Source organism: Dasypus novemcinctus, chromosome 6 (genome assembly GCF_030445035.2).
Source record: "Dasypus novemcinctus isolate mDasNov1 chromosome 6, mDasNov1.1.hap2, whole genome shotgun sequence".
NCBI classification, from domain to species: Eukaryota; Metazoa; Chordata; class Mammalia; order Cingulata; family Dasypodidae; genus Dasypus; species Dasypus novemcinctus.
This window is the reverse complement of record NC_080678.1, coordinates 84,185,552-84,206,322: the sequence shown is the minus strand read 5'-3', so window position 1 is coordinate 84,206,322 and position 20,771 is coordinate 84,185,552. Positions and strand designations below refer to the sequence as shown.

General features: G+C 37.2%; 1 protein-coding gene across 4 annotated transcripts in view; it reads right to left on the bottom strand.

Moving 5' to 3' along the window:
• SAMD8 (sterile alpha motif domain containing 8) overlaps positions 1 to 20,771 on the bottom strand; it is a 90,674-nt gene that overhangs the window by 24,670 nt on the left and 45,233 nt on the right. For all 4 annotated transcript variants that reach the window (XM_058299096.1, XM_004477382.3, XM_058299095.1 and 1 more), the window contains exon 2: positions 14,949 to 15,544. In XM_058299096.1, the coding sequence (XP_058155079.1) occupies positions 14,949 to 15,544 (596 nt within the window). The remainder of the gene's footprint in view (positions 1 to 14,948; positions 15,545 to 20,771) is intronic.

Genomic DNA, 20,771 nt, shown 5'->3' with positions numbered 1-20,771 from the left:
ATGTATCTGTATTTATGCCAGTACCATACTGTTTTGACCACTATAGCTTTGTAATATGTTTCAAGGCCAGGCAGTGAAATTCCTCCCATGTTGCTTTTTTTAAGAATGATTTTGGCTATTTGGGTGCCTTTTCCTTCCAATTGAATTTGTTAATTGCTTTTTCTATTTCTATAAAGTAGGCTCATGGAATTTTGATTGCTACTGCATTGAATCTACAAATCAGTTTGGATAGGACTGATATCTTCATGATATTTAGTCTTCCAATCCATGAATATGGAATATCTTTCCATTTGTTTAGGTAATTTTTTATTTCTTTTAGAATTGTTTTATCGTTTTCTGCATATAGGTCCTTCACTTTGGTTAAACTGATTCCTAGATATGTGAGTTGTTTTGTTGCTATCATAAATGGAATGTTTTCCCCGATTTCCTCCTCAGATTGTTCAGTACTAGTGGACAGAAATATGGCTGATTTTTGCATGTTGATCTTGTTTCCTGACACTTTGCTGAACTTGTTTATTAGCTCAAGTGGCTTTGTTTAGACATTTCAGAATTTTCTAAATATAGGATCATGTCATCCACAATGCCTTCATAATTTTTTTCTTGTCTAACTGCTCTATTTAGAACTTGCAACACAATGTTGAATAACAATGGTAACAATGGGTATCTTTGTCTTGTTCCCAATCCTAGAGGGAAAATTTTCAACCTTTCCCCATTGAGTAAGATGTTGGCTGTGGGCTTTTCATATATGTGTTTTATCATATTGAGGAATTTTCCTCCTATTCCTATCTTTCCAAGAGTTTTTATCAAGAAAGGATGCTGGATTTTGTCAAATGCCTTTTCTGCATTAATCAAAATGATCATGTGGTTTTTTCCCCCTTCAATTTGTTAATGTGGTATATTACATTAATTGATTTTCTTATGTTGAACCAGCCTTGCATACCAGAAGTTAATCCTACTTGGTAGTGGTGCTTAAATCTTTTCATATGCTCTTGGATTCTATTTGCAAGTATTTTTGTTGAGAATTTTTGCATCTACGTTCATTAGAGAGATTGATCTGTAGTTTTCTTTTCTTGTATTGTTTTTATCTAGCTTTGGTATTAGGGTGATGTTGGCTTCATAAAATGTGTTGGGTAATTTTCCCTCCTCATCAATTTTTTTTTTAAGATCTATTTATTTATTTCTCTCCCCTTCCCCGCGCCCCCCCAGTTGTCTGTTCTCTGTGTCCATTTGCTGTGTGTTCTTCTGTGACCGCTTCGATCCTTATCGGTAGCACCGGAAATCTGTTTCTTTTTGTTGCATCATCTTGTTGTGTCAGCTCTCCGTGTGTGCGATGCCATTCTTGGGCAGGCTGTACTTTCTTTTGCGCTGGGTGGCTCTCCTTACAGGGCGTCATCAATTTTTTAGAAGAGTTTAAACAGAATTAGTGTTATTTCTTTTCAAAACACTTGGTAGAATTCACCTGTAAAGCCATCCAATCATAGACTTTTCTTCTTTGGAAGATTTTTGATGACAGATTCAATCTCTTTAAATGTGATTGGTTTTTTCTTGTATTTCTTGTAATGTCAGTGTAAGCTGTTTCTGCATTTCTAGGAATTTGTCCATTTCATCTAGGTTGTCTAGTTTGTTGGCATGTAGTTTCTCATAATATCCTCTTACAATCCTTTTTATTTCTGTTGAGTCAGTCATAACTTCACCCCTTTCATTTTTTTAAGACTTATTTTATTTATTTCTCTGCACCCCCCACCTCATTGTCTGCTCTCTGCATCCATTCACTGTGCATTCTTCTGTGTCTACTTGTCTTCTCTTTAGGCAGCACTGGGAAGCAATCCTGGGACCTTCCAAAGTGGGAGAGAGGTGCTCAATCTCTTGCACCACCTCACGTCCTTGGTCTGCTGCTTCTCTTGTTGTCTCTCCTCTGTGTCTCTTTTTGTTGCATCATCTTGCTGCACCAGCTCTCCGCTTGGGCCAGCTTGCCGTGCAGGCCAGCACTCTTCGTGGGCCAGCTCTCTGCTTAGGCCTGCTTGGCTTCACCAGGAGGGTCCAGGAATCGAACCCTGGACCTCCCATATGGTAGATGGGAGCCCAAATGTTTGAGCCACATCTGCTTCTCCCTTTCATTTCTGATTTTACTTATTTGCATCTTCTCTTTTTCTTTGTTAGTCTAGCTAGAGGTTTGTAAATTTTATTGATCTTCTCAAAGAACCAATGTTTGGTTTTGCTGATTTTCTCTATTTTTTTTTTGTTCTCGATTTATTTCTACTCTAATCTTTATTATTTCTTTCCTTCTGCTTGCCGTGGGAGTGGTTTGCTGTCCTTTTTCTACTTTTTTCAGTTGTTTCGTTAGATCTTTGATTTCAGCTCTCTTCTTTTTTAATATAGGCATTTAGGGCTATAAATTTCCCTCAGGACTGCCTTTGCTGCATCCTGTAAGTTTTGATAAGTTGTGTGCTTGTTTTCATTCATCTCAAAATATTTACTAATTTCACTTACAATTTCTTTTTTGACTCACTGATTATTTAGGAGTGTGTTGCTCATCCTCCACACATTTCTGAATTTACTTCTTTCCTGTCTATTACTGATTTCCAGTCCATTAGGATCTGAGGAGGTTCTTTGTATAATTTCAATGTTTTTATATTTATTGAGAATTGCACTGTGACCTAACATTTGGTCTATCCTCGAGAAAGATCCATGAGCACCTGAGAATGTATAACCTGTTGAGCTTGGGTGCAATGTTCTGTGTATATCTGTTAGATCTAGCTTGTTTATCATACTGTTCAAGTTGTTTCCTTGTTATTTTCTGTCTAGTTGTTCTATCTAATGATGTGGGTGGTGTGTTGAAGTTGCCAACTGTTAATATACAGATGTCTATTTCTCCCTTCAGTTTTGCCAGAGTTTGCCTCATGTATTTTGGGGCACCCTGGTTAGGTGCATAGATATTTTTGACTGTTACTTCTTCCTGGTGTAATGGCCTTCTGCATCCCTCATAACTTTTTTGTATTTAAAGTCTGTTTTGTCCAATATTAGTATAGCTACTCCTGCTCTTTTTTGGTTACTGTTTGCACGATACTCCTGTTCTTTGATTCTTGGTTCAACCTGTTCTGTGTCTTTAGGATTATCCTTGTTAGCTGCTTAAAACTGAGCTCTGAATCCAGTAATGGGTTGCAGACTCACTTTCTGGGGCCTTGGAGAAGGAGGCTGTAAAGGCTGAAAACAGTCTCTCTTACTTATCTACTTTTAATTTCCTCACATGCATTTCTTCGGTCTGCCAGCAGATTGCACTCTTTGGCAGGCCTCAGTTCAATGCCCGGTTGCAGTGTGTTTGCTGTAAGGACACTGACTGGATCAATGTGACAGAGGTTCCTGCCTGGAAGCTAAAAGCCTCATAATTCGAACTTTCTCAGAGGCAGTTTCCAACCTCTGCTGTCAGGCCCCTCCCTTTTCTTTGGTCAGAAATAACCCCACTCGCCTCTGCATCCTCAGCAACCAGTCCTGGTCAGTAGAGGGGAGGCCAAGGGTCAGACCTCTGAGCCCAGAGCTGGCTCCCAAGGCACACAATGGCATGGCCCCAGCCGGCTGACGGTCCTGCAGGACGCAGTAGACCAAACCTGTGGGTCAACAAGAAGAGGCTGTGTCCCTTTCTCTCCCCTTTCCTGGGGAGGTGGATCCCTTGGGCCCCCTTTGTCTGTAGCCACCAGCCTGGTGGCCTGAGAATTCAAGTGTCTATAGTGACAGCTAGCACTTAGCAACTGCCACTTTTAATTCAGTTTTGCCATTGTAATTCTTTTCCTTGGTCCCTCTCTCATGGGCAGTGCCTAGCCTTCCCCTGGTATCCTAAACCCTAGAATATTTTTTTTTCCAGGCTGTTTCTTTCCTCTAGCTATTTTTCTGGGCTTTTTATTATTATTATTTTTAGGAGGTACTGGGGCTTGAACCCAGGACCTCACACATGGGAAGCAGACACTCAGCAACTGAATTACATCTGCAACAATGAGAGCCAGTTTCTTCATTTGTTTTCTGTTTGTTTTTAGACGGTACTGGAGATCAACCCCAGGACCTTGTACATGGGAAGCACATTTGAGCTACATCTGTTCCTTGGTGGTTTTATTTTTATTCTTTGTAGATTTCCACTAAAAACTACTCAGTGAGCTTATATTAACTAATTAAAGTTATTTTAAAAGAGGAAACGTGAGATTAGAAAAATAGGAAAGATATATATAATATATATATTAGAGAAGTAGTGAGCTTACCAATCATGCATAATGTGCAGAACTCCCACACATCACTCCTCCACCAACATGTTACTGATTGTGAAAGAACATGATCATACTATAACCACTAACTATGGTCCATAGCATACACTTGGTATATTGGAAAGATATTAACAGAGTCTACCCCAAATTTTATTCGCAGTAATGGGAAACAAGCCAATTTTCTTCATTCGGGGAGTCATCTTTTACCTATTACTCCAGGAAAAAAAACAACAACTCATATTTTTAACCTATTACTGCCTTATTTATTTGACATTACTGGGGAAAGGTTTAATTCATACAACAGAAATTTTCAGATAAAGATTCCATTAAATGACTTCTTAAAAAGTTAAACTTTAAAAATTGACACTTAAAAAAAACCTGTATATATATACACACACATATATATGTATATATAATGTACAAAGCTTAGGATGAACCTAAAACTTCTGCCCCCAACCTAAACTTAAATCTCGCTCCCCAGATCACTCTCACTCTTCTACTTGTTTCAACTGGCATTAAATCTTATGGTAACATCTCTTCAACACACACACAAACACACACACGGTATACTCTCTAATCCTCTCTAACGGTAAATTCACAATTTTGTATAAAATATTTACAACTTACATAACTATCATTCATAATTGAATCAGTAGAGAATGATGATGATTAAATTCCTCTTTTGTACAACTTCTAATAATTCCCTGGAGCAAATACCTTCTTTTTAAGTTTTCTCTTTTTTGTGTGTTCCTTTCACCAATTCTTTCTCCCAAAGTATTCTATCAATTTCAATTTTTCCTTGGTGGAAATCTCTTCCAGATTTCTCCTCCTTCTTGTTCTGAATTGAAATGGTTGCATTTTTTAGATGCTCATGTTGGAAATCCCCTATGCCTCTTGTTTTATATTGGACCTTCTACTTTCTGAATCCCATATCCTCCTCTTCTTTCTTAGTTTACTTCTTAGTTTTGAAGGCATATAACCTCCAGTTGTTTTCTGAGAGAAGGACTAGAAGATAAATTTGCTTTTAATATAAGATTTACTGAGGTTTAATTTACATGTGGAAAAAGTCACCCTTTTTAGGTTTGCAGTTTGATGCACTGTGACAAACATAATCAGTTGTGTAACCACCACAATAAAGACAAAATTTTTATCACTTCAAAAAGTTTCCTTGTGCCCCTTTGTAATCAACCCACCCCATCTCCAGCCCTGTGGCACCCACTGATCTGATTTCTGTCCCTTAGAAGTTTGTCTTTTCTGTCATATAAATGTAATTGTACAGTATGTAGCCTTTTGTATCGGGCTTCTTACATTTAGCACAGTGTATTTGAGAGTCATTCATGTTGTTGAATGTACAATTCTTTACCCATAATTTCTTTATCTATTTATTCACTGTTTGATGGACACTTGGGTTATTTCCAGTTTTTGGTGATTATGAATAAAGACTGAATACAGGTTTCTGCAGAAACCTAAGGATGGAACTATGGGATCCTATACTAAGTGTTTGTCTAACTTAATAAACTGCCTGTTTCAAAACAGTTGAGCCATTTTGCGATCTCCCAACAATGTATCAGAGTACCAGTTGTTCTGCATCCTTGTTAGCATCTGGTATGATCAGTTTTGTGTATGTGTTTTCATTTTAGTCATTCTAATAAGTGTGGGGTAGAGGAGTGAATATTTTGAGACTTGCAAATTAAAAAATCTTTAGTCAAGTTTTATATTTAATTGATAGTTTGTATGGATAGAGAATTCTACAGTAGACATTTTCTCTCAAAAAGTGAAAGGCATTGTTCCATTGTCTTCTAGCTTCCAATGATTGTTGAGAAATCTGATGATATCTGAATTTCCAATCTTTTCTATGTTGTCTATTAAAGAAGCTTTTAGGATTTTCTGTCTATACTCAGTGTTCCAGTATTTCGGAATGGGCTTTGGTATGGGTCATTTTTCATTCTTGGACTGGGTATTTGCACCTTTCAGTCTGGAAGTCATGTCCTTTGGCTCTGGGAAATTTCCTTATATTTTACATTAGATAATATCTCTTCCTCCATTTCTTCTATATTCTCTTTCTGGAACTCTTATTTGTTGACTGTTGGACCAACTGGATCTATCTTTTTTCTCTCTCTCTACTTTCCATCTTTATTCTCCTTTCTGGGCAATTTCATCAAATTTATGTTCCAATCATCCTGCTGGATTTTTTCTTTTTAAGATTTATTTTATTTATCCCCCTTCCTCCCCACTGTCTGCTTTCTGTGTCCATTCAATGTGTATTCTTCTGTGTCTGCTTGTACTCTCATTAGGCAGCTCCAGGAACCGATCCTGGGACCTTCTAGAACAGGAGAGAGGCGATCACACTCTTACGCCACCTCAGCTACCTGTTCTGCTACGTCTTCTTATTTTCTCTCCTCTGTGTCTCTTTTTGCATCATCTAGCTGCGCCAGCTCTCCTCGTCAGCTGGCACTCCTGCTTAGGGTGGCATTCCACCGTGTGGGCCGACACACCACATGGGTCAGCTCACCGCGCAGACCACCTTGCCCTCACCAGGAGGGCATCAAACCCTGGACCTCCAATATGGTAGACAGGAGACCAACTGCTTGAGCCACATCCATTTCCCTATCCTGCTGGATTTTTAATTTCCACTTTCTTTTTGTTTGTTTGTTTTCCAAAAGCTTTTCCTCTGCATTTTCCTTTTTAAAATGGTTTTCTGTTACTGTCCCATACAACCTAACACCACTTCTCTCTCTGAGAATATTAATTTCAAGTATTCTTCTCCCTATTTTGTGTTTCCTCAGAGTTTCCTTTTTTCTGTTTGTCTTCAAATGTCTGATGATTCTTGACTGACCATATTTGACAGTGAAGTACTTTTACTGGATGCTCTGTGTGCATGGGCTGAGCTTGTCAAATTGAGAGTTTCACTGCAGAGTGAGTAAGCAGGGGTCTAGTTGATTAGTTGGAGATATTCTCCCAGTAGTGGTATCTGCTGTTTTTCTCTCTTGGGCAGGTTTTCCAAGAACAATCTTCTGCTTGGAAGATTGGGGCCAGGTGGGGGCAGAAGTGGATGATAAGTCTGGCTATCACATTCACTCAGTTGACCAGAGAAAGGGGCTGGAAGTCTCCCTGACTGGTACATAGACTTTGAGTAAATTCCACCTGGAAAGATACTGAAAATGTCTTTGCTCTCATCTGGGCATGGTATCTCTGAGACCAGAGTCCCTCATAATCAACTGCTCTGGAGAATACACCATCAGTCTTCTGCTGGAGTAGAGCAGAGGAACTAGGGGTCTAAAAGCTTCTTAAATAGACTTGCAACCAATCTTCTTAATTTAGCACCCATTTGTATCTGGCCTTGAGAGATGCTTATTGCCCCCTATTTTGTGAGTTTTTCTGGAGTTCCATAGTACAAATAAACTTACCTCTTGCATGCCATTACCCTTTGCTCTGAATCTCACAACAGGCATTTAACTATTTTCCAAACTTTCATTATTATCACTGTTTTTGCCTTTACAGGATAACAGGGGATTTCTAATCCTTTCCCCTTTTTATTGTTATTTTAGTGGAGTGTTGAGAGGAAACTGTCAAATGTGTATTCAAGCCCTCATATTTACTTTAATGGCTTTCTAAAATTCATCACACATGCATATGCCTCTTTTTTCTGGATAAAATTTAATTTTCTTTGGTAATTTAGTCATCATTACAAACACTAATTATTACACTGTACATTTTTAGTCTCTGTAATGACCTCAGGGACCACTGAGAAATGAAAGGCATTTAAGCCCCAGATTGGTAGGTTTGTTTCATTATGTCTGCTTTTTATAGCTCTTCTGTTCCTCTCTTGCTATTATGGTTATCAGTTATCCCTTTGCACTGTTTTAGGTGGGGCCTGCCTCTAGAAGTAGCCTTATCCCCTTCTAATTTTCTGTTCTACTGAAGCTCTTAGAACCATGTCAAATAAGCTTCAGAAGCAGACCCTGGAACAAAGGTCAGTGTTAAAATGATTTATTAGTAAGTGTTCCCAAGGTAAAAACCATAGAGTAGTGGCATTATGGGACCAGGAAGGCAGGAAGCCAAGCCAAGGTGACTTGTCCTGTGGAGAACTCAGGAAAGGGTACGTTTGGCTCAATCTTGTAAGGAACTTAGGAGACAGTGTAGATCAGACCTCAACACCCCAATTAGGGGAAAGAAATGCAGTATTTATACTCCACCTCATCATTAGTCATTGGTTAAGAGCTACTGCTGGAGGGATGTAAATTTCCAAATATTTTTGGCTCTCTGTTCAACCAGGCAAAGTATGTTCCAGCAGCCCAAGAATGTCCTCCAACAGAAACACATTTTCTGGCCGCTGGGACTATCAGTGTACATGGACATGGAAAAGAGATCCGAGAGGATATGGAAGGAACACTGACAGCACCTGCTACCATTCTCCTATTAATAAAGTTTAGATGCGTAAGAGCATGGAGCTTTACAGCAGATGACAATGTAGATAAAAGTTAAACAAAATTTGATTACAAATCCTCATTGCAATTGAAAACACATGTCCATACAAAAACTTATACATGAATATTAATAACATTATTCATAATAGCATAAAAATGGAACCAACCCAAACATCCATCAACACCAAAACGTGGCGTTATCTATACAATGTAATATTATTCAGCTATAAAAGGAATGAAAGGAAATGGATGTGGCTCAAGCAACTGAGCTCCCGTCTACCATATAGGAGGTCCAGGGTTCGATGTTCAGGGCCTCCTGGTGAGGGCAAGCTGGCCCATGCAGCGAGCTGGCCCATGCAGAGTGCTGGCCCATGCAGGGATGCGGCCCTGAAAAGGAGTGCCGGCCAACACGGAGAGCTGGTGCAATAAAATGATGCAACAAGAGACACAGAAGAGAGAAAATAAGAAGACGTAACAGAACAGAAAAATTGCTTAAAAAAAAAAATGAAGTACTGATAAATGTTATAACATGGATTAACCCTGAAAACATTATGCTAAGTGAAATAAACCAGACACAGACCATCCCAGATTGACTGATTCCATTTATATGAAATGTTCAGAAGTGGCAAATCCATAGAGAGAGAAAGCAGAAAGTGATTGCCAGGGGCTGGCAGAAGGAAAGAACAGGGTGTGACTACTAATTGTATGGAGTTTCTTTTTATTATAATGAAAATGTTCTGGAATTAGCGGTGATGGATTTTTAATTTCTACTAAAATACCACTGAACTGCACACATAAAAAACAATTCTCATTGCTCTTCCAGAACATTTCCCCTTCTTTCTCTCATTATGCCTTGTTAGAGACATCTATAGAACTTCAGCATCCATTCTTTAATTTCTTGAAAATTTTAGTTTCAGGTTCACTGTTAGTCTCTCCAATACTTCTGTTGTAATTTGTGTTCTTCTCACTCACTTCTTTTTACTTCTTCTAACCAAAGATATTACTCCTCATAATCTTAATTCCAAGAATCCCACTCTAACCAACATCTCTAGCCTTTTCAGCTCATTCCTTCTAGTCCTCCAACTTCAGTAATTCTAAGACCTAAAATTCACTGATCTTATAACCTTTTCACTGTCCTTCACCTACCTTATATCCTCACTTCCCTCCTTATCCCCGTAGGAGTACATGATCTGTCACTTTAATCACTCCCTTGGTCTGTCTTCTACTTCACTGTAATGCCTAACAAAACCCCAATCCTGCCTATATCTAATTCTCTACCTACTCCATTCCTGTAACTGTGCAGCTGAATGAGAGTGGTAAAAATACAAGGCCAACAAGACTACTAATCTCAAGAAGGTCCTTAGTGCTGCTATTAATTACATCTATTCACTCTCCTACTCTATTAGATAACTATTTCATAACTCATCCTTTCTCCTCAAACCTCCAACACCTCTTTCCCATTCTCACCCTCTGTTTGCAGAGAAAATAAAGTCAGGAGGCAAATTCCTTGTGCTCCATTCCAATATCACATCTACCAACCTTCTACTTTTGTTTCCATATTTTCTTCTTTCCCTTCTGTTATACAGATGAACAGTCCAGGTGCTTAAACCAGCCTCTCCCTCCTTCTTCCATCCCTCCTTTGTCCTTCTCTCTGCCCATCCTTCCCTCCCAACCCTTCTCTCTCGTCTTTGGCCTTCTTATTTTAAAAAATTTCGATCCTGCAAAAAAGTTGGAAGAATAAGCACTCTATAGTCTTCAATGAAATCCCTCAATTATTTACAGTAATTAACACAATATTGTCATGTTTGTTTTATTTCATCTTACTATACATACACACTTTATTGGGGGGGAGAGCTAAAACCATTTATGTTACAAACCTTATGATATTTCCCCCTCAATGCTTCAATATGCAATATGCATCCCTAAGATCAAGGGTATTCTCCTCACAACTTATTACACTATTACATCCAGGAAATAGCATTATTTAATATGTAGTTCAAATTCAAATTTTTCTAATTGTCTCAAAAATGTCCTTTGTAACAGTATTTTTCCCTTGGTAGAAGATCCAATTAAAGTTAATGTATTTCTCTAGGTTGTTATATTTCTTTAATCTCCCTTACAATTTTTCCTCATCTGGCTTTTGTCTACAATGACAAAGACATTTCTCAAGAGTACAGATCAGCAGTCTTGTAGAATGTTTCATATTCTGGATTTGTTTGATTATTTCCTGATGATTACATTCAAGTTAAATATTTTGAACAAAAATATTATATATGTGATGTTGTGAACATCAATACAATGCACAGACACATGTCAGTTTGCCGCATTGGACTAAGATGATGATGCTTGCCTGATCTTGCCATTGTAAAAGTAACTTTTTCCTTCTGTAATTAAATAATACATGCAATGATATTTTTAGGTCATGTGAATATCCTGCTCCCCAATGGCCTTTTATCTAATGGATTTTAGCATCCACTAATGACTTGCTGGAATCAATGATTACTTTGGGGATTGCAAAATGCTAATTTTCTAATTCCATCATTCTGCCCTCATATATTTGCTGTTATTCTTTTGAAGAGCTTCCCCTCACCTTATCTTTTTGTTTGTTTATTGTCTACCACTGTGGAATCACAGGTTGTTTTTTAATTCAATATATTAAAATTCATTACCATTATTATTCTTTTTGATGTTCCAATTGTCCTATTTTGATCAGTCAGAGCACCTTCAAGACAGCTCTTATGTTCTTTTGACATGTTTCCATCAGTTTAGTACACCTCCTTGTTTTCTGACAAAAGATCTGTTTCCACCTCATTTTATACTTTCCTTACCCCAGACTTAAAATCAGCTATTTCTTCAAGACCCACTCACCTGGTTCCTTTTATTGGGGAATGGTATTTAGAAACCATGATCTGGATGGTCCAAGTATTCATTGTTACTGAGTTTTTCTTGGAAATCCTATCAGTTCACAGAAATCTTCATTATTTTCTATGATTAAATATCACTTATTTGTGTAAATGTACCATAGTCTATTCAGCCATCCTACCATGGATGAGCATTTAGATTATTTCCAATATTTATATTTATTACAAATAATGCCAAAATGATTAATTAACTTTATGCATATATTGTTTAACAGTTGTGGAGCTATACCTTTGGGTAAATTCTAGTAAGTCTAACATTTTCTCTTGAACCTATTATAGTCAGAATTTCGCCCTTATTAACTTTTGTCAAGGTCACTGATGACCAACATATTGCTAAATCCAATAGTCAATTCTCCTCATCTTAGTTAACCTCTCAGCAGCATTTGACAAAGCTAATGAATTATTCCTACTTTCTGAAATACCTTTTTACTTGGCTTCCAGAATACTGTGGCAGTTTGAGATTATTTATGAATTTTCAAAAAGAGAGATTATGTTTGTAAACTGGTCTGTTCCCCTGGGCGTGATACCCTTAGATTGTATTAGATTCAGATGAGATGTCTTTGATTAAATTCTGTTAAGATTAGGGCTTTGATTCGACTATGTCAGTAAGGTGTGGCTTGGTCTCAGTATCGCCTCCTTGGTAGGCTATATGAATGAACACTCACTCAAGAAGACACACAGAAGAAGGCACAGGAAGAAGAGAGCTTCATAGACAAGGCAGCAGAGAGAATTTTGATCCTGGAGCCCCAGGAAAAGAGATGAGCCATTTGCCTGATAGTTTGCAGCTGAAGAGAACAGAGCCGCTAAGCTGAGGAAGACCAGAAAGAAAGCCTATGTCAGCCTACAGCTGCGATCAGAAGAAGCTGGGCCCACAAAGCCTTAAGTGGAAGGAAGGAGAGACCAGGTCTGTCATCTTACTTCAACATGTGGCAACTGACTAGGGTAAAAAGGTACCTCTAATGGTTCCTGGAGTTGGACTCTTTAGGGTCTTGTAACTATCAGCTTTTACCCCAAATAAATAACCTTTATAAAAACCAACAGATTTCTGGTACTTTGCATTAGCACCTCTTTGGCTGACTAATACACATTCTCTCTCTACTCTGACCATCTCAGACTTCTCTGCTGGTTCCTCCTTACTTCTCTGACCTGGCGTTCAATCTCTAACCCTCTTTTTTTCCCTTCTGGGCTCACTCTGTAGGAGACCTTATCTAATCTCATGGCTTTACTTAGGCTGACAACTTCCAAATTTCAGTCTAGCTTTCTCTCTCCGAAAACCAGCTCATATTTTCATCTCTTACTTGACATCCTGATTTGAATATGTAAAGGATAGCTCAAACTAGACAAATCCAAAGCGAAATTCTTAATTTTCTTTTCAAGACTGCTCCTTCCAAAGTCATCCCATCTCTGGAAAAGGCAATTCCATTTTTCCTGATACTCAGATCAAAAATCTTGGACTCATCCTTGATTTCTCTCTTTCTCTTACATCTCTCATCTAAAACCATCAGCAAATCCTGCTGGCTCTACTTTCAAAACACATATAGAATTTAACTCCTTCATTCCACTTCTACCACTAATACCCTCGTCCAAGATACCACTGTCTTTTCTTTAGATGAATTCAATAGCTTTCTAAACTGATTCCTGCTTCCCTAAACCCATCCCACCCCCCACCTCCACAGGCTATTCTGAATACAACCAGTGACATTATAAAAAATGAAGTTAGTTCACTCTATTCCTCTCCTCAACACTCTTCAATGCTTTCATTTACACTCAGAATGAAAAATAAAGTCTGACCTCCTGTCTCCTTTCTGACCTCATCTTCAACTGCTCTTTCCATCACGCCTGCTGTTCCTTAAAACATGTCAGGCATGCTCTCAATTCAGGATTTTTGTGCCTTATTTCCTCTGCTAAAGTACTCTTTTCCAAATATCTACAGGCTTTCTTTCTCACTACCTAGGGTATTCTGTTAAGGTTGGGAAAGCAATACAGAATAGGAGAGTTGATGTAAGAATCTAATACCTTCTTAAACAGTTTTCAAATAATTCTCCTTCTTTTAGAGCCACTCCTTTACCTCTTCTAACAAGAGCTTTGAGAAATCTGCAATATAAATTGGACTGGTTCTCAGTTTTTTCCACTGCTGTTTTAGAATTAGGTTATTTTAGGTCTGCACTACCATTCATCCATCTGCTTTCAAACTTCCAAAACTGTGTCATCATTTTCTCCTTCCTTATATGCCCCCTCTCTATGGGCTTATGATTTAAATACACACACACACACTATAGTTTTAGTGGGGTCTCAGAGTGAGCAAAATGTGAGGTATATGTCATTTTACTATTTTGATCTAGAAATCGTAATTCATTTCAATTAAAAAATACATATACTATATAGCACTTTCAGAAGGGTACGAGTTTTATAAAAATGAACAAGAATGTACTATAAACTTTAAAAAGGTAAAAACCACAAATATAAAACCCAATATACATTATACATATATTATATTCTTAATATATTTAATAGTTAATAAAAACAGAATACTATGATTGAATCAGTTTGTACTATCTGTGATGTTTCCAATTCATTTGGTGATAAAGGAGATTCCCTCCCCATATATTCTGAAAAGCAGAATTCTGTTCATGACTTTTTTTTAATTTCAAATTTTTAAAAATCATGCATATCATATATAAGTCTCATACACTGCCCCATCACCAAAACCCTACAGTGCTGTGACACATAAGTTACAAATGGTGAAAGAACATCATCACATTATTGCTATCTATAGTCTATAGCCTATATCTGGTATATTTTTCCCACAAACCATCCTATTTGTAAAACCATGTTTTAGTATTGTATATTTGTTAGTTCATGAGAGAACATTCTTATATTTGTACTGTTAACCACAGTTCATCATTCACCATGAGGTTCACTGTGTTATAAGGTCCCCTGTCTTGTACAATCCATCCAAAGTACACACCCAGTGGCTCTCGCTCTCTACATGGAGTTGTGCTATCATCAGTTCAGTGCATTTAAGAACACTCCAAAAGGAAATTTTTAAAAAAACATCAAGTTCCATTCATTACAAACAACATACCAGAAGACCCTTCAAAAAGCTATTGAGCCTAAGGAGGTATAGGTATAGAAAAATTAATTAAGCAATGGTCTTTCCCACTCACCTAAGCTTCAGATCTAACTTACTCTAACAAGGCTATTTCAAAGTGTATCTTTATTTATATACTACCAGATAAAGCAAATGCAAAGTATAAATCAACAATAACAAAAATAACATAGTTATCATAAATATATTATCATTGTTATAGCAATCTTTTACAAATTTAGCAACTAGGATCAAAACTTACCTGTCTAAGAAAATATCTGGGAGTGGTGGATACGTCTGCATGTCAGGCACTCGCTCGTGGACTATAACCATAATGAAAGATGTAAATCCGAATACTATAAAAACATATATACAACTCAATATGGTCTTCCAGTACTCTGGGTCCAATCTTCGAACAGAATGTTTGCTTTTTCCATTCATGTACTGGTACTGATCAGAAGTCAAGTCAGTGATAGGTCCATCACAGTCATGTGAAGGGTCCCCATTACAGAGCCAGTCTGAGCTGTGAAGAGCACTGATGAGAGGGGTCATGGGACCCACAGAGCTGTCACTGTTGTAGCCCATCTCTTCTAAAACATCAATATGTATTTTCTGCAGTTTGCGGACTGAGAGCATTAACCTTTTAATGTCTCCTAAGACTTTAATTTCCAGAGGAGGAGACCGGAGATCATATTCAGTCAATGTCAGCAATGTGATTCCATCAAGTCGGTGCTTATTACATAAGATGTCCACATATTCAAAAAAACCTTCATCCTTCAACCAAATAGCTACTTGCCTGGTGGTCCAGCGGCGAATGCAGAGTTGATTAGGACCTGCCATTTCCTCCTCCTCCACTGCCTGCCAAAGGAAAACAGGAAAACTAAACAAAACTTCAGTGTGCTCTAACAACTCCTTCGAAGATCAAATATTCATAAAGATAACAGAAATATACCTACACTGTCTTACTGGTTTCTAAAAGAGAGTAAAAGAAACAAAAAGTATTCAATAATGAGCGGTTTTCAATAGATTAACATTCTAATAAAGTCATGCATATAACCCCCAAAATAGAGGAAGGGCTAATGACCAAATGTTTTTTACAAAAAGATATTTTACAAATGGCTTCCTATAACATAACAACCATAACTTAAATAGAAAAAAAACAATTATTGAGAATTGAGGAAAAAACTATTTTAATATGTTTCATTAAATAAGATATATAGAAAGATTTGTTATACACACACAAAAATGAAATTTCGGAAATCTTCATGTTCATGAGAGAAGTAGCCACCCCTCAAAAACACAAAGGCAGATAATTAAAATACTGCAAAACCCTTTAGGTACTAGACACAGTGATTTCTATAACAGATATCAAGCCTTTAAACTAATTATATATTTGAATCTTAGAACTGAATAAGGTATTCCATAAACTATTTCTGGGCTTTCAGTGATAATATTTTTAAAAGGAAAACTGTCATTTCAATATACCCATAAGTCTGATGACTCAAATTGTAGTTGTAAAAGGCCAATAATATGCTATGTTTCAAAAACATGTTTTAAAAAGTATTTATAATTTTTACTATGTTGAACCCATACAGTTCTGCTTATATCCTTTTTCCATTTTAAAATTTTCAATTACTTGGGTCTATACCAGCTTTACAAAGTTTATCAGATACATGAAAGACAAGAGGTTTATATGGAAAAAAACCTATTCCCCTAAAGTACTTTCTCAACTCTCAGAAATGATTTCCTTCTGAGATGATTTTTTTTTAATTTGACAAACTTAAAAAAAAAATTAAAAAAAAATGACACCCATGTGCCTACTACATAGCTTTAACAAAACCAAGCAGTTCCAATAAAAAATTCTGTTTCTTGATCTGGGTATTACTTACATGGATATGATATTCTGTGTGAATTTGTCAAACTGTTTGTATTTATGATCTATACTTTTCTCTATACATGTTAAACTTTATTAAAAAGTTTGCTTTAAAAAGCAAAACAAAATATCATCAATACAAATAAACGTTATTCCCTGATAGCATCCCCTTTCTTTCCTTCCAGATATAACTCATGAGTTTGGTGTTTATCAGTCCAGGCATTTTTTACTATGAACAACCTTCTATGTTTCTCTATGCTAAGGAAAGTAAAAAGCTGATACTGCTTTGCATTCATCCCTTATGCATATAAACTCGACATGAAGAGTTATCACTTGGCAAAGGCAGACACTGAACTACATGAGCACCACGTATATCATCAAAACTATTCAAAGAACAAGAAATACACTTGATAAAATTCACTCACTGATGAATGCCATGTAAATGTCAGTTAATCATTAAATATTTATTTCTTAGTTACTAAAAACAATCTAAGCTTTTGGAATATCTTATCATATTTTCAATTATATTGTATTATATATTTTTCCCAAACTGAGAGCGCTTTTATTAATAATCCACAATAGATTTTCAGTCACCTCCATTTACCAAGAGTTGGTTTTTTTTTAAAAGGTTATCTAATTCTTATATACTGTAGAGCCACAGAGTTAAGCCATACTTAACTCTTCTTTTTAGCTATAGTTTATCATCACCATCCCAAGGCCAAGTAATTAGATGTATTCACTTTAACGCATGGAATTTATACACACTGATGTATTATATATCATTTAACAACATTTATATATATTATTTAACAACATATTATTTAACAACAAATGTTTAGTTCATTTACATAGCCAGATGGTTTCACCCTGCTCACTGTATATGCATCTTCTTTTCCCCAAGGTATGATCAGACTAGTTTACTTTATCCTTGGATATCCAACAAGCAAATGATACAAACCCTATGGCAGTTATGATCTAGCAAATCTGAGAAAGAAGCTCATCTCTTACAAAACAAGGCCAGGCTTCTTCTGTCATTTTATTTCTATTCTGCTAACTTTCCCCATTCTCTAACAGCTTACCACCAATGGCTTCCAAGTAACTCCCATCTTTGCAGTATTATACTTCAGTACAGTTTCATCACATACTCTTCTCAAAATGATTCTTCTCCTCTTTCATGTTCTTTTTTCTGACTGAGTTAATCAGTTTTTATATCCTTCTTCAGGCTAACAAACAGGCTTTGATGCTGACTTTTTAGCAGCTACAAAATAGGAGTTATTATACATGGAAGCCTCCCAAAAGTCTTTGAGCCTGCTGTAGCAATGCCCTAAAAACAGGACACATACCACGGTTATGCTTCATCATCTCGGGGCATGTTCTTTAATTGTATGCTACTACATATAGTTAGAGGCCCATATTAAGACACTCTTTAAAAACTTTTTTATATGTGGATGGTACATTTGTTACAACTGATGTACAAATATTGAAACATATTAATACAGAAAGGGGGAAAAGGGGGAGGATGTTGGGTATAAGGGAGTCCCCTATATTCTATAGGTGACTTTACTGTGACCTAAAATTTCTTTGAAAACAAAATGAAAAAAAGTAAGAAACTTGGGGGGGGGGGTGGAAATGGAAGAAAATGTCACTGTACATACAGGGCAATAGGTACTACAGTAATGAAAGGCAAAATGTCAAAATTTTTAAAATGTATTTTCCATTATTTTTTAATATTCCAATTCTTATTTTTATTTTTCTAAATTATTAGTCATTTTATTTCTTATGTTTAAACCTATCATTAGTATTTCATTTTCCTATTAATCGTATTTGGTGATATTCTTGGCTTCATTTCTGAAGAAGTTTTGTATTACAGAAGAAGGGTTACAACTGTGGCAGGGGAGGGGATCACTGGTGTGGGGTGTCAGTTAGAGGGGATACATGGGAGGAAGTTCAACTGGGCATACATATAAGGTATATAAATGTGCTCAAATGTTCATGGGACATTGTCATAATAGGTTGAGATTCACAAAGTAACCAAAAGAATATTGAATTACCATCCTGGGGAGCTGTGCCACATTCTCTAATGGAACAGCAACAATCCCCCAAGTACAGGGGCAATGACCAGTGAAGAAGGATTGATGGGCCCGTGATATTGACGACTATGCTATGAGCCTTTGCACTTGAAATTGCAACTCAGCCTAGCGTTGTAGGGTGCCTAAGAGTTACCTCCTAAGAGTCTCTATGTTGCTCAAATGTAGCATTTTTCTAAGCCAAACTCAGTATATAAATGCATTACCTTCCCCCGCCAGCATAGGACATGACTCTCAGGGATAAATTCCCTGGCATCAAGGGATTACAGTCAAGCACCAACTAGCAATGCAACTGGAAAAAGACCTTGAATAAAAGGGGGAAAAGGTAAAGATAAATGAATTTATATGGCTAAGACTTCAGTGAGTCGGGAGGTCATCCCAGAATTAATGCTTATGCACGTCTTAGCAGAATCTCATAGACTACCAAAGTAGATACTACCTCAAATAGTGGGGTTCCTGAGGGCTCTGGAGACACCCAGGTCCTACGGTCATGGCAGATAGCTCCAGAATTTGGTGCTTTCCAGTGGGTCCTATTTGGAATTTGTGCCCCTGAGTGACAGAGTTGGACTCAGTTTGTGACTTCTCTACACATGTCTCTTCTGTCCCTTTCATTTGAACCTATAGTTGGTGCTGGAGTTGGTAGGTGTACGTCCAAGAGACTTGAATCGCTGGGCTGTCCATATGCCAGTTGGGCCCTGAGCCTCAGCGGAGTTGTAACACCTACTCTTCAGTTCATTATTTTCTCACCCAGGACAACTAACAAGGAGGTGAAGATAGATAACCACCATACCAAGGAACCAAGAGAGCCTACAACTACAAGCAAAAGAGTCCCATCCATCAGTCTTATGGTATTGAAACCCCTCTCAATTAGAAGTGGAGTGGGCATCACCATCCCAGACTCCTCAGGACTGGGGAATAAAATATGGACTAGAGTGGACTTACTGGTATTCTACTATAGACTTATTCTACTACAGACTTATTGTGACAGTGAAAGAAATGATATGACTGATGTGGAGACAGCAGCCACTGGAGGTGCTGAAGGCAGGGAGAGGGAAAAAGAGGTGCAATATGGGGGCATTTTCCAACTTGGAATTGTCCTGAATGACACTGCAATGACAGATACAGGCCATTATATATCCTGCCATAACCTAGAGAATTGAGTGGGAGAGAATGTAAACTGAAGTGTAAACTATAACCCATGTTTAGTGGCAATGCTCCAAAATGTGTTCATTAATTGCAACAAATGTACCACATTAATGAAAGAAGTTGTTAATATGGGGAATAGTGGGGCATATGGGACTCCCTCACATTTTCTTATGGAACATTTTATGTAATCTAAGTATCTTTAAAAAATTTTTTTTTAATGTATTAAAAAGAAAAGACACTTTAGCTAACACTCTAGAAACCTGCATTAAAGAGGCATATTCAAATATAATAAAAGGTTTTAGGGCCAATTTAATATTTATGCCATTTTACAGGAACTATCTATAGGAACAGGACACTTTAAATGAAGAATATTATAAATGTTGTAAATATTGATTTATACAAATCAATAAAATGAAGAAACCAGGTTAATAAATGTGTAAGAACACTTTCACCTTTAACCAGTAATTGATGCAAATTAATTATTAGTTAAAGGGCATTCTGCTTCTGGCCAAGAGGATTAACACAAACCAGATTTATCCTCCTGACTGAAAGAACCAAAATATATGAAAATAGCAGTTTCAAGACACTGGACATCAGACAAAAAAAGGTGAATAATCCCCAAGAGGCAGGAAACAAATAAGATGAGCCCTAAAACTGTCCCACTTTACTGCCTTTAGAGAGTTTCCAAGTCACTGGGGTATACAAGAAGTGAAACCCAGGTGGGGTCTGGTGAACTCCCAGTTAAGGATATAGAGTTGACAGTCTGGGGAGAGCATAGAAACTACTGTTCATGAACAGAATACTAATGAGGAGAAAGATGTACATAAGAGAACTCCAGAGATGTGCAGACGGTCTACTTTGAATATTCAGCTGAGTACTGAACAGCACAAGTGTGTGAGGGAACCAACCAAGGCCAAGGAAAAAATCACCCAAAAGGATTTAACAGTGCCCAGCATTCACACAAAGCTGGGGAAAACAG